General features: G+C 47.8%; 1 protein-coding gene across 6 annotated transcripts in view; it reads left to right on the top strand.

The window, feature by feature from the left end:
• Positions 1 to 18591, top strand: part of R3HCC1L (R3H domain and coiled-coil containing 1 like) — a 201581-nt gene that overhangs the window by 27273 nt on the left and 155717 nt on the right. For 5 of the 6 annotated variants that reach the window (XM_063962297.1, XM_063962299.1, XM_063962295.1 and 2 more), the window contains exons 3-5: positions 7058 to 9664; positions 12536 to 12711; positions 15175 to 15245. In XM_063962297.1, the coding sequence (XP_063818367.1) occupies positions 7058 to 9664; positions 12536 to 12711; positions 15175 to 15245 (2854 nt within the window). The remainder of the gene's footprint in view (positions 1 to 7057; positions 9665 to 12535; positions 12712 to 15174; positions 15246 to 18591) is intronic. The other variant, XM_063962300.1, reaches the window with a different exon arrangement.

The following is an 18591-nucleotide window of genomic DNA, read 5'->3' as shown; positions in this document are numbered from 1 at the left end:
AATAAACGTTCTATAAAATATACCAAAATAAATGATATAGCCTCTGGTTTGAAGTAAATTAATTGTTATACTTCTATACAGGTTGAGTCTCCCTTATCCAAAATGCTTGGGACCAGAGGTATTTTGGATATCGGATTTTTCCGTATTTTGGAATAATTGCATACCATAATGGGATATCATGGTGATGGAACCTAAATCTAAGCACAGAATGCATTTATGTTACATATACACCTTATACACACAGCCTGAAGGTCATTTTAGCCAATATTTTTTTATAACTTTGTGCATTAAATAAAGTGTGTGTACATTCACACAATTCATTTATATTTCATATACACCTTATACACACAGCCTAAAGGTCATTTAATACAATATTTTAATAACTTTGTGTATTAAACAAAGTTTGTGTACATTGAGCCATAAAAAAAACAAAGGTTTCACTATCTCACTCTCACTCAAAAAAGTCCGTATTTCGGAATATTCCGTATTTCGGAATATTTGGATATGGGATACTCAACCTGTACATATAAACTAATCGGGATGCTGTCAATTTACCGACAATGAAAATCACGACGGTCAAAATCACGACAACCATTGACCGGCAGTCAAAACCCCGACATTTAAAATGTCGACAGGTCAAGAAATCGACATGAGTTTTTCATGAGTTTTTTTTCATTGAAACCGACTTGTTCATACTTTACCATCCCAGTGGACCTGAAGGGGGAATATACGCAAAGGACCGTGCCCTAAGCGCGAGCCATACGAGGGGACAAGGCACACCTGTGTCGACATACACACACCAAAAAACAATGAAAACCTTGTGTCGCCTTTTTGACCTATCGACATTTTTAATGTCTGTATTTCGACCTGTCGACATTTTAAATGTCGATATTTTGACCTTGTCGGGATTTTGACCATTGGTCAATTATTTTCGGGATTTTGACTGTCTGTATTTCATACTAGACCCAAAATAATCAATTATGGCTCTATTTTCTAGGGCAGTGGTTCTCAAACGCGGTCCTTAAGGCACCCCAGTGGCCCAGGTTTTAGGTATATCCATGGCTCAGCACAGATCTTAAATCAAATTGACTGAGGTGCTAATTGTCACCTGTGGGCAATCATGGATAAACTTAAAACCTGGACCACTGGGGTGCCCCAAGGACAGCGTTTGAGAACCTCTGTACTAGGGACCTGATTTACTGACCTTGCATATAGGCACAAGATCTGCATTCTACAGAAGAACCAATCAGGCGCTTGCTTTCATTCTCTTAACTTCCACGAGGCTGCTAAAGGCCTCTCACTGATTGGTGTTGTGGTTCTATACGGGTTCACTACGGCTGGCCGGCGGTCGGGCTCCCGGCGACCAGCATCCCGGCGCCGGGAGCCCGACCGCCGGCTTACCGACAGCGTGGCGAGCGCAAATGAGCCCCTTGCGGGCTCGCTGCGCTCGCCACGCTACGGGCACGGTGGCGCGCTACGCGCGCCACACTATTTTATTCTCCCTCTATGGGGGTCGTGGACCCCCACGAGGGAAAATAAGCGTCGGTATGCCGGCTGTCGGGCTCCCGGCGCCGGTATACTGAGCGCCGGGAGCCCGACCGCCGGCAAACAGAAGACCACCCGTTCTATACAGTTTGCACGCCCCAATGTAATGTTGGGAGATGAGGCCTCCAATGTGGGGTTTTGTTGGATTAATTAATATGTGACAGGTGATCCGGCTGGAAATGTCTCCTGCAGAATTTGCATTCACAGGGCCCTGAGTGGAGAGATCAATGTCTGAGCTGACTTGTGTCGTCTCATTAACACTCTGCTAATTACGTAGGTAAAATCTATCGCGCATAGATTATTTTCTCCAGATAGGATTTGTTACTGTGTCATGGTCTTGGAAAGGAATAATTACAAACAGAATAGCCTGTGCGCTCCGTCAATAAACGTCTACAGCTCCCTGCCTGCGTCCACGGCATAACGGTACATGATCAATTTATACCATATGATTTAATAAGTTGACATACTCTGTATTAAGCAATAAGATATTGTCAGCAGGATCCCGAGTGGGTGTTCTCAGTACTGGCTTAAAGTGGAAGTGCTGCAATTCTCCTAACGTACTGCCATCTGCATGTGTTTTAATATCTTCTACTTCATATATGTAACCTGTTGGTGTTCAGAGCCTGCATGTTGGCTATTATTTCTTCTTCGTGTTTACTCAGCATGTGCTTCTCCAGTATGCAGCTAATCCACCTGGCTCTGTGCCCCCCTAAATCGCCTTTTCAGGGATGCTTTGGTAACGCTTTAAACCATGCCTAGGGTGACTTACAGGTCTGTATATCTGAAGCAGTTGATGCCAGTATTGTCGGTAAAGATGCCAGCTCATTAGGCTACTTGTATTATATACAGTAATCTAGGCTTACCCTACTATCCCTTTAAACCGGGACACTCATGAATTACACAGGTCCAGTGGCTGATTAAACCTAGGTGAAATTCAGGCTTGTGTTAAGCAGCCACCTGTGTAATTGACGAGTGTACCAAATGAAAGGGATAGTATGGTAAACCTGGGTTGGGTATAAAATGCTGGCCAACAGGATGCCTGCTGATGGTCAGGAGACCGACAGTGGCATCCTGGCAGCCGTGATCCAGACAGGTTTGGTAAGCATTCCAACCCACCCCATATCCTACTGTCATCTTCCCTTTTAGGTGCCTATGGTGGTCATTCCGAGTTGATCGCTAGCTGCATTTGTTCGCAGCGCAGCGATCAGGCTAAAAAACGGCAGTTCTGCGCATGTGTATGCGGCGCAATGCGCACGCGCGTCGTATGGGCTCAACGAACGATGTTGTTTTGCACAGGATCTAGCGAAGCATTTCAGTCGCACTGCTGACCGCAGAGTGATTGACAGGTAGAGGGCGTTTCTGGGTGTCACCTGACTGTTTTCAGGGAGTGTTCGAAAAAACGCAGGCGTGGCAGGAAAAACGTAGGCGTGGCTGACCAAACGCTGGGCGTTTTTGTGACGTCAAAACAGGAACTGAACAGTCTGAAGTGATCGCAAGCACTGAGTAGGTTTTGAGCTACTCTAAAACTGCACAAAAAAACTTTGTAGCCGCTCTGCGATCCTTTCGTTCGCACTTCTGCTAAGCTAAAATACACTCCCAGTGGGCGGCGGCATAGCGTTTGCACGGCTGCTACAAACTGCTAGCGAGCGATCAACTCGGAATGACCCCCTATATCATTTTATACAAAGCAATAGAGAAATGATAGATCCCCCCATAAGGTCATTTCTATAGGTTGGCTGAATTATGTTCCCTTTATGAGGGTGTAACGTAGATGGAATTGATTAGCAGGAAGGATTGGTGGGAACAGATGTAAGGGGACCGTCTGTTGATGAAACTACCGAGCCTCCCTGCTTAGACTGTAAGTGAGCCTCGTTAAGTTTAATTATCCGTGTGCATTTATGATGTGCTATGCCTGTACACTTATTAATGTGTGTTGGTTTAGCGGTGTTAAGTGCACAGCACAGAATCTGTAACGTTAAACGGTTGCTCAGTATGGTGTTTTTACGTTCTCTATAATGCAGCTTTATTGTGCCCTCTGTACAGGACGACCGAGGATAGCGGGTCCCCTGGCAGAGGCAAGGCATGATGCCGCCTTGTTATCAGTTCCAGCCTGAGTGTAAATGTTACACCAGGGAGAAAATCAAGGTCAAGGATTTGTTTCTTCCTTTCCTGATGCGTTTCCAAATATTTAGCAAGTTAGGATAAATAAATAAAATTGTCAGTAGCTTTACCATTATAAATGCAGAAGATGTTGGTGCTTTTATCCACTGTGTATTGTGCGGTTAGAGGTAATCTGACACTCATTAGGTCGACCACTATTGGTCAACATGCATTAGGTTGACATGGTCACTAGGTTGACGTGGCAAAGGTCAACTCATAAAAATGTCGACATGAGTTTTTCACATTTTTTTTATCGTCATTTTTAAAAACTTTTTCATACTTTACAATCCACGTGGACTACGATTGGGAATTGTAACTTGCGAACGAAGCGCGCCATGTGAGGGGACACGGTGCACTAATTGGGGTTCCCGGTTACTTTACGAAGACGACACAATTTTTTTTTTAGAGATGAGCGGGTTCGGTTTTACTCGGTTCTCAAAACGGCATGTTATTGGCTCACAGACGTCACGTGTTTTGGATAGCCAATAAGAAAAATCCAGATAAAACCAAGCTGGCGTTAATTCTGGCGTTCCATTCGAACCCGCTCATCTCTACAAAAAACCCATGTAGACCTAATGACCGTGTCGACCTAGTCACTGTCAGCCAATAGTGGTCGACCTAGTTACTGTCAACCCTATGATTCACACCCATTTTTTACATTTTCTTTCCATAGTAAATCCTCAGTAATCAGGCATAATATTGGAATGAATGTCTAAATTTTTAGTGAAGTTCTCAGAGTTGTCTGCAATGTGAGCTCATTACAGTATATGTCTGCACAGAGGGGGTCATTCCGACACCTTCGCTCGATGCGTTTTAACGCAGCAGAGCGAACGGGCCCCTGCTGCGCATGCGCCGTACTGCGCCAGCGCATGGCAGACGGCCGAAGGCCGTAGCAGGGATGCGATCGCCTCTGCCTGATTGACAGGCAGAGGCGATCGCTGGGCGGGAGAGGGCGGAACGACGGCGGTTGTCCGCCATTTTGTGGGTTTGGTCCGGCCAATGCATGCGCGGCCAGACCGAACGGGGTGCAGACCGCAGCGGCTGCGTGATGGGGAGCGATGAGTAGCTCCCGGCCAGCACGCTAAAGCTGCGCTGGCCGGGAGCTAGTCCTAAAGTGCAAAGGCATCGCCGCTGTGCGATGCCTTTGCACTTCTGTGTGGGGGGGGGCAGACTGACATGCGGGGCGGGCTAGCCTTGTGCTGGGCGTCCCCCCGCATATCAGGGAAGAAGATCGTAGCTGTGCTAAATTTAGCACAGCTACGATCACCTCGGAATGACCACCAGAGTCCGCTATGGGCTGCGACATGGGCACAGACCTATGTATAAATAAAGGAACTGCTAGAACCAGGGACGTCAGGCAATACAAATCGTTGAGGTGCTTGAAATCGATATTACCAATCTGGTTCCAGCGTATAGGGTTTCAGTGTCTATGTTGACAGTCAGTAGGTCAACACCATTTAGTCGACAGGGTCAGAAGGATGACATGACAATGGGCGACACACAAATTGTCGACACGCTTTGGGGTGGGTCATGTTTTTCCAATTTTGCTTGATTTACTACACAGGTGGACTACAATTGGGACTCGTAACCTTGGTGCTTATTCAGACCTGATCGCTAGGCTGCGTTTTCGTACAGCCGGCGATCTAAACTGCGTATGCACCGCAATGCACAGGCGCGTCGCACGGGTACAAAGCGGATCGCCGCTCAGCGGTAGGTTTGTGCGAAGGATCCATTTGCACGGGCCTATGCAAGGAGATTGTGGGTGGCAACTGACCGTTTTCTGGGAGTGTTTGGAAAAACGCAGGCGTGTCCAAGCGTTTGCAGGGAATGTGTCTGATGTTAATCCCGGCCCTGAACAGGCTGATGTAAACGCAGTGGCTGAGTAAGTCCTGGGCTGCGCAGAGACTGCACAAGATCTGTTTGTACCGCTCTACTACACATGCGTTCTCACACTTGCACAGCTAAAATACCCACCCCCCTGTAGGCGGCGACTATCTGACCGCAGCAGTGCAAAAATCGCCTGCTAGCGATCAGGTCTGAATTGGGACCCTTGCCCGAAGCATGGCGAGTGAAGCGAGTCTGCGAGGGGACATGTTTCCACTGATTGTGCTTAGATATGGTGAAACATACAAAACGACACCCAAAAAAACTCAAACAAAAAAAAAAGTTTACCTTTTTCTATTTTATTTTTTTGTCTACTTTTTGCACCTTTTTGCAACCTTACCCACTGTCTTCCTTTTACCTGTCGACCTAATGCATGTCGACCGCATGGGGTCGACCTAATGACTGTCTATCTAGACCAGGGCTGGCCAAACCGGTCCTCGAGATCTACCAACAGTTCATGTTTTCCAGGCCTCCTGGAGATCTGTAGAATTGTCAGTTAGGAATGAATGCAGCACATCTTAATTAGTAATGACTATACCTGTGCACCAGCCAGGTGGACTGGAAAATGTGAACTGTTGGTAGATCTCGAGGACCGGTTTGGCCAGCCCTGATCTAGACAGTGTAGCTCTTCTAGGCCGCACCCTTACAGGCCTATCTTGTCAAATACGTTGCACGCATTTATTGACGGAAGCATTGTATGATGTTGGGATTCTATGATGTTGGGATTCAGCGGACATTGCTGGGGGGGTATGAAATGCACTTGGTGGTAAATTTGCTCAGTGATTAATTCTTAAATTGAAAATTGCGATCATCTATCAACCCGATTGCCGTTGAAAATGTCTGGGCTAAGCACGCCAAGAAGCAGCGGCTTTTGCAAGTAAGTTTTATGAATTACAGAAGCTTAAGAAGAGGCTAAGGGGGAGATATATCAAGCCTTCTGTGGCACTATTGCGATCAAGTTGCACGGTATCTGAAATGTCTTGGAAAGTGATGGGCATTCCTGGGTGGTCACTGGGCGTGAACACACGGACATAGTTCACATAAGAGACCGTGGGCAGATTTATTAACCTGGAGAAGGCACAAGGAAGTGATAAACCAGTGATATGTGCAAGGTGATAACCAGCCAATCAGCTCCAATATGTAAATTAACAGTTAGGATCTGATTGGTGCCTTTATCACCTTGCACATATCACTGGTTTATCACTTCCTTATGCCTTCTCCAGGTAAATACATCTGCCCCCATATGGAGAAACTGCATTTGCCATCGAGCTGATGCAAGTACCGATGGTACGCCAATCCAGTATTTCAGTATCTAGCGATGCACACGCACATTCGGACACACGGATGTACACAAGGGAAGTGTAGCAGCATTTGTTACAGATGGGCGACTGCCAATAGACGCAACAGCATCCACCTACCTACCTACCTAGTATGTTTACTAACCTTTTTATTTTCTCTTATTACACAGGATACAATGGAGAAATACCGACCTCGAATTCGAAGGCCCGACAAAGCCTTATATGTGCCAAAGGCTATGCGACATACAGGAGACGAAAACGGTGCCCGCGAAAACTCAGCCGAAGACCTCACCTCCTCTACTAATAACACTCCCATCCAAAACAGACACCGGAACGTCACCGTAGAGACCGTGTCTAGAGTCCATGAACACAGGGAAGACGTAGACTTGGAGCTTGCAAAATCCCTGTCTTCAAAGAAAGAGGCTACACACAAAGACAGGGCACCAGTATACATAGCGGCAGAAGGGGATTCCTCACGTGACGCTGATAATAGCCTGCTTATTAATGAGAACTGGTCGCTGGGCTCCATAGAAAGCAGCCTGTCTGCAACTCGCATTGATTCCACCGCCACAGTTCACGGTGTTCCTTTTTCAAAGGAGCACGATGCTGATTGCGGCAAGTCTGACAGCCACAGGATACCACAGCGGTATGAACATTGTAGAAGAGTGTCAGCAGAGAGTAAGGAGGAACGGGATAGGGCCAGGAGGAAAGCGCAAGCCAAGGAAGGGTCTAGAAAGTCAGCGCCTTGTGTGGCAGAGTTAAAGAGAAGTGATCACATGCATTCTCCAAGCTTAGCCAGGTTCTCAAGCAGCATGGAGCAGGTAACTGGGGGCTCAGCGTCTGTATGTCAGCAGGCAATATTAGGGGCACCATCTAAAAATGTACATAATCCCTGTAAGCACAAAGCACCAAACGTAGACATGGCGGAAGTACAGAGCAGAGCCTTATTGCACAACACAGATAGCGTCGGAGTAATCTCTACAAGCGACGCCGCTAAAGACCCATGCGTGGGGCTTAGAGCCTGCGCAGGCGACACGGAGAACACGGGTAATGCAGTCTTGTGCGCAAAGCAAGACCATAATGTCGAAAGAAAACTAGTTCTGTGTCTTGTAGCAGTAGAGAATGCGTTAGATCTCATGGAGAAGGACAACGGTTCCGTTGTCTGTGTTATTGAGCCCTGTAGCAGGGACGCAGATGAAAGCAGCGTTCTTTTACAAGCATGCCCGACTCAGAGCACCAAAGGTGAATTACATAACGTACATATTTCTGATTGGTCAGCGCATCAGGACACGCCTCACATTAGACCACAAAATGTTAGTGGCGCTCATGGAAAAGAGGAGGTTGAGAGTGAAGGCGGCTACGGTTATTTAAATGATGAAGGTATGGAACTGAGGGGCATAATCACAACTGAATGCAAAAGAGATGGTGTAGAAGAGAACGTGCTAGATATTCAGTGTACAGAAGCAGGGCTGGTTATAGAAAGTGCAGGCCTTTCGCCAGTTGTGGCAAATCCAGAATGCCCGCTGTTGCCTACTGTAGAGCTTAAGGAGGGTACTGCAGAGAGTGGGCCAGCAGTGACAAGTACAGAGCCATTTGTGGCAATTGCAGAGTGCCCGCAAGTACCATCTGTGGTGCATGAGGAGCAGGTGGCTACTGCAGAGTCTGTGCCTGCTGTGACGAGTGTAGCGTTGGCAATTGCAGAGTGCCCGCAGGTCCCATCTGTGGTGCATGAGGAACGGGTGGCTACTGCAGAGTCTGTGCCTGCTGTAACGAGTGTAGCGTTAGCTGTGGCAAATGCAGAGTGCCCGCAGGTCCCATCTGTGGTGCATGAGGAACAGGTGGCTACTGTAGAGTCTGTGCCTGCTGTGACGAGTTTAGCGTTAGCTGTGGCAACAACAGAGTGCCCGCAGGTCCCATCTGTGGTGCATGAGGAACAGGTGGCTACTGTAGAGTCTGTGCCTGCTGTGACGAGTTTAGCGTTAGCTGTGGCAAATGCAGAGTGCCCGCAGGTCCCATCTGTGGTGCATGAGGAACAGGTGGCTACTGTAGAGTCTGTGCCTGCTGTGACGAGTCTGGAACCAGCTGTGGCAAATGCAGAGTGCCCGCAGGTCCCATCTGTGGTGCATGAGGAACAGGTGGCTACTGTAGAGTCTGTGCCTGCTGTGACGAGTCTGGAACCAGCTGTGGCAAATGCAGAGTGCCCACAGGTCCCTTCTGTGGTGCATGAGGAGCAGGTGGCTACTGCAGAGTCTGTGCCTGCTGTAACAAGGGCTGTGCCAGCTGTGGCAACAACAGAGTGCCCACAAATGCCTGATGTAGTTCCTAAGGAGGAAGTGGCACCTGCAGATCTGTTACCTGCTGTGACAAGTGCAGAGCCTCTGGTGCTGATGGAGGAAATTGCAGAGCCAGTAGTTGCGGAGCAGGTGCCCTCTGTGCGGAGTACAGAGTCTTTGCCAGCTGTGGAGAGTGCGGAGTCGGCTCTGACTGGGGTGGGCACTGACTCTAACTTGGGGATAGACCTGAACTGCTCGGAAGATCTGAAGGAAACACTGGAATATAAGACGGTGACTGGGTCTGACTGTGTTCTGAAGGGGAGCTTGCCGCCAAGCAGCAGAGATGATCTGAAAGCTGGCCACGGAACGAGGCATTGCGTTACTGCTTCCACACCACCTGATGGAAATGGGGCTCCGTGTGGAGGGAACATGGATGGTGATGAGAGCTGGGATGCTCTGTTCAATGATGACGGGGATTGTGTTGACTCTCGCCTTCTAGAAGAGGTAAATGTTAATGCAACATACCCTTTTCTTTAACACCAGGCAAAGAGCGTGTTTCTGCTGAGATTACTACATTACATCTTTACCCCTTTTATTTTTCTGATCTCAATATCTACATAGTAAAAATGTCATTGTCACTTCTTCTCCAGATGGTCCCCCTTAGCTTCTATAACTTGTCATATGTCCACAAACATGCTTACATCCACCTGTTGTGTGTTCATCAGGCCCTGACTACCTCTACAATCACAGGATTCACTCAGCTCTAACTATACTCATTTCTCCAGACAAACAATAGACTAAGCTGCTTTCACGGTCTGTTCAGCCTCCGCTAAAAATGCACGGAACATACCTGAAAGTATTTTTAAATGGAACTGTAATATAATTTTTGTTACCAGCATTGAGTTTGGGCTCATGGATCCCTGAGTGCTATTTAGGGCTCAGTCCCATGGTCCGATATACAGCCGTCTGTGAATATGTAATACTCTATCATTGTGACGTACAGATAACATTGACAGCTGGAGTCTGCGGCAGGCTCATTTAGTCCCTAAGTAAGAGACTGTTGTGCAAGGCTGTCCTGCAGACAATGCGGATACACCTGTAGCAATTACAAATGCAGAATCCAGAGAATAAAAAAAAACATATTTCCAGTTAAATATATTTGCAGTTCCAGCCACTTTCCTACATAAGTCACGGGGCAGGATCTCCTGCAGTTCTAGATCACATACCTCCACAGGTGCTGCACAGAGGGGGCAATTTAGATCTGATCGCTGGGCTGCTAATTTTGCTGACCTGCAATCAGATAGTCACCGCCTCCAGGGGGAGTGTAAATTCACAGTGCAAGTGTGTGATCGCATGTGTATGCAGAGCTGTGAAAATCCACTGTGTGCAGTCTCTGCGCAGCCCAGGACTTACTCCTACAGTGTGATGAGAACAGGCTGATCGGGGCCGGAGCTGAGGTCAGACACCCTCCCTGAAAATGCTTGGACGCGCCTGCGTTTTTTCGGACACTCCCTGTAAACGCTCAGTGACCATCCACAAACGGCTTCTCCCTGTCAATCGCCTTGCAAACGCCCGTGCAAACTGATTTTTCGCACCATCCCGTCGCTGGCCGGCGATGCCCGTTGTCCGACGCGCCTGATCGGCTGCTATTAGAAAACGCACAGCAGCGATCAGATCTTAATGACCCCCAGAATCTTCTACCCTAGTAAACAAATCCATTATCAGGCGGGTCCCATAAGGAGTCTAGACCTGAAAATGGGACCCACATTTTTGAGAAACTTCCCAAGAAGTTATTAACACTTAGGTATGTGCTGCATTTTGTACATGTTCTGTATGGCGAACCCAAGAGATTCTGAATTCTTCCAAATGAAAAGGATCTGAGAATACCCTCCCACCCCTGATAATAAAGCCCCATGCCCCCCCCCCCCCCCTCTTCTGGATAATAGACATCTTCTCCAGTTCTTGCTAAGAGCACAGGGCAGGTCCAGACAGTAGCACTCATGGTTTTAGTCTTTCGGAAAGTATTAGCTCAATGATCTGTGGCTAATTATAATATGTGAACAGGGCCACCACTATTGTACTTCAGGCTGAGGTCTGCAGGGATCTTCTGTAGCTAGCCAAGATCAGCAGCCCAGGAGGCTCTGTGATGAATGGCGATACTGGTGCAGAGGGTAGATGGCTGCCCAGTTGGCGATACTGGTGCAGAGGGTAGATGGCTGCCCAGTTGGCGATACTGGTGCAGAGGGTAGATGGCTGCCCAGTTGGCGATACTGGTGCAGAGGGTAGATGGCTGCCCAGTTGGCGATACTGGTGCAGAGGGTAGATGGCTGCCCAGTTGCTAGAATGGCTAACAGATTTTTGTTGGCGTTAATACTTATCCCCAGGATAGATTGGAATAAATGCAGTGAGCTGCTGTATATGGGTACTGCCACTTAAGAGTAGCCGGAACTAACTCTAGTCCAGGCCAAGGAAGGGAGCTCGTTGACTAATCAGAAGGCATCGGTCGTGTCTAGCCGAAAGAGTCCACCAGATTTCATCACCTGGACATGTCCACTGATTGCTGATTTCTAACAAAGTGGAACAAACGCCACTTAATTTCTCTAGCATCCATAAGGGGGGATCCGGTCTGAAAATCAATACTATGTTTAGGTCGACCACTATAGGTCGACAGGTCAAAAGGTCAACATGAGTTTTTCAAAAATATTTATTTTTTTAAAACTTTTTCATACTTAACGATTCACGTGGACTACGATTGTAACGGTAATCTGTGCCTAGCGGAGCGAGGCACCTTGGCCAAAGCATGGCGAGCGAAGCGATACACTAAATGGGGTCACACTACGAAGAAAACAACACAAACCCCCCCTAATGTCGACCTTTTGATCTGTCGACCTATCACATGTTGACCTAGAAACCCTGTCGACCTATAGTGGTCGACCTAAACATTGTCGACCTAGACACTGTCGATCTAATGATCCACACCCCCATAAAGGATATTGGGGACAGATCACTCCCTGCCGTTCACACTCTTACTGCGCACACAAAACTACAAATCTAGACACGAACTATAAAACTGTGACTGACGACTGAACCATCTGTTTATCACGATTCTCTTTATGCCATAAACTCTTCTGTCTTGCACAGTTTATTAAACATATCGGGTTTACGCAATGCTTCTGGACACACAAATTCCTGTAGGTTCTCTCAAAGTAACGCCGCTATGAAATGCTCTCGCCTTGTGTCCGAGATGAATAATCCATTATTCTTTTATGCAAGTGTACCTAATCCAGAGTAATATACTGTATTGGCATGTTGTTATAGTAAGTGCAGTCTTATGTATTGTGAGTATGTAATTACAGCCCTGACCTTTTTGTCTAGCTGACAGTCGAAGAGAAGATCCAGAGAAGCCCCCAGGAGTCCAGATTTAACTATTATGACTATGAGCCTAAAGAGCCGTCTATGGATGATCTAGAACTGTCACATGTGATTGAAATCTATGACTTCCCGGCAGATTTTAAGACTGAGGATTTGTGCCGAGCATTTGCCATCTACCAGTGAGTCTTTTGTCTATTGTTATTCTAGTTATGCGCGCAGAAGAATATTTTCAATCATTGTCAAACAATCCTCCTAAGTAAAGCTGATTTGCCCTCATCACAATAGATTGGATTCTGGAACGTTCCCCCTATTAGCTGGGCTATATCTACAGATGATACGCTCTAGGCTGAATATACCATAACTGAGTTGCATTCTCTGTACACTCATGTATCATTGCCCGATTACACATTTTTGTTTGGGTTCAGCTGAATCCAGGATTGGGATTCCGTCAAATACTCTTGTAGCAACCAGAATCTAAATTTTTATGCAGCTCTAGTGTTTTTGGTTCTAGATGAAATTAAAGATATGACTTTATCCATCCGGCTTCATTAGTCTAATAGTATAATGCAAATTATACTTTGGAGCCCTTATAACCTTTATATATTTTGTTAACTCTTTTGTAAAAGGATTTGGTATAGGGCATATCTTAAAGTACTGTATATCCTTTCCCAGCTTCATCATGAGCTGTGCGACCGTCCTCCTCTGTCTCTGACATTAGTGACCGTACATAGGGGGTAATTCAGAGTTGATCGCAGCAGCAAATTTGTTAGCAGTTGGGCAAAACCATGTGCAGTGCAGGTGTGGCATATGTAACATGTGCAGAGAGTGTTAGATTTGGGTGTGGTGTGTTCAAACTGAAATCTAAATTGCAGTGTAAAAATAAAGCAGCCAGTATTTACCCTGCACAGAAACCATATAAACCACCCACTCTCTCTGCACATGTTACATCTGCCCCACCTGCAGTGCACATGGTTTTGCCCAGCTGCTAACAAATTTGCTGCTGCAATCAACTCCGAATTTCCCCCATAGGACTGTATACAGTTATGTTCTGTTGCTGCACATGTGTGGCCAGAAGCCAAATAGATCTAGTCACTTGCACTGCGAAAGAACAGCCCCTATGTTACCACCTTAAAGGGGTGTGGTATGTTATGTCCGCATGGTCAGTATTTTGGCATTTAAGATGCTGACACTTGCAGCGTAGAAACTGTGAATGTTGACAATCAGGATTTCGGCAATGGTATTCAGCCTAACCATAAACATAACTGAACCCTAATAGCATCCTAACCCTGATTACAGGTAACCCAAGTCCTAATTGCACTCTGCCCTTAGGCCTGGTACACACTAGGCTATATGTTCTCCCATTGTGTGCGGTGTACCCACTACTGCTTATCCCGTCTGCCAATGTCAGTGTCGTCCCATCTACTGCTCTGCAGGGCCGATAGGGCAACACAGCGCCCGACGCCATGCTGCTGAATGCCCAACTACACAGTAAGGGACAGACGTAGGGAAGCCAATCCCGGGCCATTTTTTCAATCCCGGGTATCGGGATTGAAAATGGCCCGGGATTGGCTTTTAGCTAGGTGCCCGCCCCCTCGCCCCACCCCGCCCCGCACATATAACTCACCATATTCCCGGGGACGGGTGGGAGGGGAAAATCCTGTGAACGCTGCTGGCGGCTTCCAGCAGCGGATGACAGCGCAGCGTGACCTCTCACGCTGCCCTGGGGATCCGGAAGAAGGAAACCGGGCAGCGTCTGAGCTCAACACTGATCCCTCAATCCCCGGGATTGGAGCTTCCAATCCCGGGATTGAATCCCGGCCATTTTTGGCCCTAAATCCCGGGATCCCGACGATCCCGGGATTGGCCACCATAGGCAGACGCTAAGTTGGACACACCGGCGGCTGCTGTTCTGTACGGCAGCGGGTTCCTGTGGGTTCCTGCTTACTAGTTTATACTAATGCAAAAAATCCATGTGCCTGCATGTGGCAGCCTTTCCCGCCCACTGTTCTTACGTCCGCATCCTCTTTCCAGGCCCACGCGGGTTGTAAAAGAGCCATTTGAAACAGACGTCCTGTCAGCTGACACGCCCACACAACAGAAGAGTTGTGTGATCACATGGTCACCGCCCAGAAACGCCCATTTCACAAAGTGTCTTCCGAAGACAGACAGCTCGGTCCGTACGCACTAGCGCTCTCCGGCTATGTGCGGATACCTGACCTTGCTCGGTAGATGATTTCTTTCTTTGAGACGTGCAGTATGCAGGAAATCCATGTGCATTTTGCAACTTGCATGTGACTCTTAATCGGATCCTAAGGAGTGATTTAACAGCAGCGCACTGTGAGGAGCGTAACCCTACTTTTGCGCATTAATGTTCATAGTAACTGGGCTTCGGGACGGTACTATGGGGAAGATGCATCAGCTGTGGGAGACTTCTCTATCAGTCCCCTTTAGAAGGTTTGAGTGCATCTCCCCCTGTATCACCATGAAGAGTAAGATCTCTGGCTCATTATCTTTTTCTTGTTGCTAACCCGTCAGATAAATGTAAATTGCCACTGAATGCAAGAACTTTTCAATTCAAAATGTATTTACAGAGCTCATTCCTTCGTTTTTCTAAATGTTCCTACTGTATGTTTCTGTAACAGGAAGAAGGGGTTTGACATTAAATGGGTGGACGATACACACGCTCTCGGCCTGTTCTCAAGTCCGATCACAGGTATAGTATGATACCTTCGTGTTCTTGCATTTATGTGGAACTAAACACAAAAAAAATGCATCAGTTTTTTTAAATAGTACTTTAAACAAAGTGACATTAAAATAACATTTATTATTAAAGTATAAAATATTCTAAATTAATCAGGGTATTTTTTGTACAATATTTAAATGTACTAGCAGTAGTGTTCCCTCTAGGACTTTTTGCAGGCAGGGCGCAAAGGTGATGGGGGCATTGTGTGCGTGCCCCCCCTCAACGTCACTAAAGGGGGCATGCCTCTGCCGCCTGCGTTACTGATGGGGGTGTGCAGTTGCTGGGCTTCCCCCATGCTCTCCCTTTAACGTGAATAGAGGCGCATGGCATCTAATCACGTGGTGGCAGGCAAGTTTGTTTTAGCAGGGTGATACTAAAGGGGCAGGGTGCATTTAAAATCAGGCAGGGCGTGGCACCCTGCTTAAAACAGCTTAGCGTCAAGACTAGGCTTGGCATACATTTTAACAAAAGGGAAGTATAAATAAATTAGGGGTTATTTCATTTGGACACATTCACCCTTGCTCAAGGAACCCGCACTCAACCCAGACTCACTCTGTAACTACAGCCCCATCTCTCCTCCATTTCTCGGACGTCCTAGTGGATGCTGGGACTCCGTCAGGACCATGGGGATTAGCGGCTCCGCAGGAGACAGGGCACAAAAATAAAAGCTTTAGGACTAGGTGGTGTGCACTGGCTCCTCCCCCCATGACCCTCCTCCAAGCCTCAGTTAGGTTTTTGTGCCCGTCCGAGCAGGGTGCAATCTAGGTGGCTCTCCTAAAGAGCTGCTTAGAAAAAGTTATTAGGTTTTTTATTTTCAGTGAGTCCTGCTGGCAACAGGCTCACTGCAACGAGGGACTTAGGGGAGAAGAAGTGAACTCACCTGCGTGCAGGATGGATTGGCTTCTTAGGCTACTGGACACCATTAGCTCCAGAGGGATCGAACACAGGCCCAGCCATGGAGTCCGGTCCCGGAGCCGCGCCGCCGACCCCCTTGCAGATGCCGAAAAGTGAAGAGGTCCAGAAACCGGCGGCAGAAGACTTTTCAGTCTTCATGAGGTAGCGCACAGCACTGCAGCTGTGCGCCATTGTTGTCAGCACACTTCACACCAGCGGTCACTGAGGGTGCAGGGCGCTGGTGGGGGGCGCCCTGGGCAGCAATGATAATACCTTGTTCTGGCTAAAAATACATCACATATAGCCCCTGGGGCTATATGGATGTATTTAACCCCTGCCAGGTCTCACAAACACCGGGAGAAGAGCCCGCCGAAATAGGGGGCGGGGCCTATCTCCTCAGCACACAGCGCCATTTTCCTGCACAGCTCCGCTGCGAGGAAGGCTCCCAGGACTCTCCCCTGCACTGCACTACAGAAACAGGGTAAAAAAACAGAGAGGGGGGGGCACTTTTTTGGCGATATTGATATATTAAGCTGCTATAAAGGAAACAACACTTCTGTAGGGTTGTTCCTATATATTTATAGCGCTTGGGTGTGTGCTGGCAAACTCTCCCTCTGTCTCCCCAAAGGGCTAGTGGGGTCCTGTCTTCGATAAGAGCATTCCCTGTGTGTCTGCTGTGTGTCGGTACGTGTGTGTCGACATGTATGAGGACGATGTTGGTGTGGAGGCGGAGCAATTGCCGGTAATGGTGATGTCACCCCCTAGGGAGTCGACACCGGAATGGATGGCTTTGTTTATGGAATTACGTGATAATGTCAGCACGTTACAAAAATCAGTTGACGACATGAGACGGCCGGCAAACCAGTTAGTACCTGTCCAGGCGTCTCAGACACCGTCAGGGGCTGTAAAACGCCCTTTACCTCAGTCGGTCGACACAGACCCAGACACGGACACCGAATCTAGTGTCGACGGTGAAGAAACAAACGTATTTTCCAGTAGGGCCACACGTTATATGATCACGGCAATGAAGGAGGCTTTGCATATCTCTGATACTGCAAGTACCACAAAAAGGGGTATTATGTGGGGTCAAAAAAAAACTACCTGTAATTTTTCCTGAATCAGAGGAATTGAATGAAGTGTGTGATGAAGCGTGGGTTAACCCCGATAGAAAACTGCTAATTTCAAAGAAGTTATTGGCATTATATCCTTTCCCGCCAGAGGTTAGGGCGTGCTGGGAAACACCCCCTAGGGTGGATAAGGCACTCACACGCTTATCAAAACAAGTGGCGTTACCGTCTCCTGAAACGGCCGCCCTCAAGGATCCAGCTGATAGGAGGCTGGTAACTACCCTGAAAAGTATATACACTCATACTGGTGTTATACTGCGACCAGCCATCGCCTCAGCATGGATGTGCAGTGCTGGGGTGGTTTGGTCGGATTCCCTGACTGAAAATATTGATACCCTGGATAGGGACAGTATTTTATTGACTCTAGAGCAATTAAAGGATGCTTTTCTTTATATGCGAGATGCTCAGAGGGATATTTGCACTCTGGCATCGAGAGTAAGTGCGATGTCCATATCTGCCAGAAGAAGTTTATGGACGCGACAGTGGTCAGGTGATGCGGATTCCAAACGGCATATGGAAGTATTGCCGTATAAAGGGGAGGAATTATTTGGGGTCGGTCTATCGGATTTGGTGGCCACGGCAACAGCCGGGAAATCCACCTTTTTACCTCAGGTCCCCTCCCAACAGAAAAAGACACCGTCTTTTCAGCCGCAGTCCTTTCGTTCCTATAAGAACAAGCGGGCAAAAGGACAGTCATATCTGCCCCGAGGCAAAGGAAAGGGTAAGAGAGTGCACCAAGCAGCTCCCTCCCAGGAGCAGAAGCCCTCCCCGGCTTCTGCAAAGCCCTCAGCATGACGTTGGGGCTTTACAAGCGGACTCAGGGGCGGTGGGGGGTCGACTCAAGAATTTCAGCGCACAGTGGGCTCACTCACAGGTGGACCCCTGGATCCTGCAGGTAGTATCTCAGGGTTACAGGTTGGAATTCGAGAAGTCTCCCCCTCGCCGGTTCCTAAAGTCTGCTCTGCCAACGTCTCCCTCAGACAGGGCGACGGTATTGGAAGCCATTCACAAGCTGTATTCTCAGCAGGTGATAGTCAAGGTACCCCTCCTACAACAGGGAAAGGGGTATTATTCCACACTATTTGTGGTACCGAAGCCGGACGGCTCGGTAAGACCTATTCTAAATCTGAAATCTTTGAACCTGTACATACAAAAATTCAAGTTCAAGATGGAGTCACTCAGAGCAGTGATAGCGAATCTGGAAGAAGGGGACTTTATGGTGTCCCTGGACATCAAGGATGCTTACCTGCATGTTCCAATTTGCCCTTCACATCAAGGGTACCTCAGGTTCGTGG

The sequence above is a fragment of the Pseudophryne corroboree genome, chromosome 3, assembly GCF_028390025.1.
Source record: "Pseudophryne corroboree isolate aPseCor3 chromosome 3, aPseCor3.hap2, whole genome shotgun sequence".
Lineage (NCBI taxonomy): Eukaryota > Metazoa > Chordata > Amphibia > Anura > Myobatrachidae > Pseudophryne > Pseudophryne corroboree.
The sequence above is the reverse complement of the archived record's forward strand: the minus strand, read 5'-3'. Positions and strand labels throughout refer to the sequence as shown.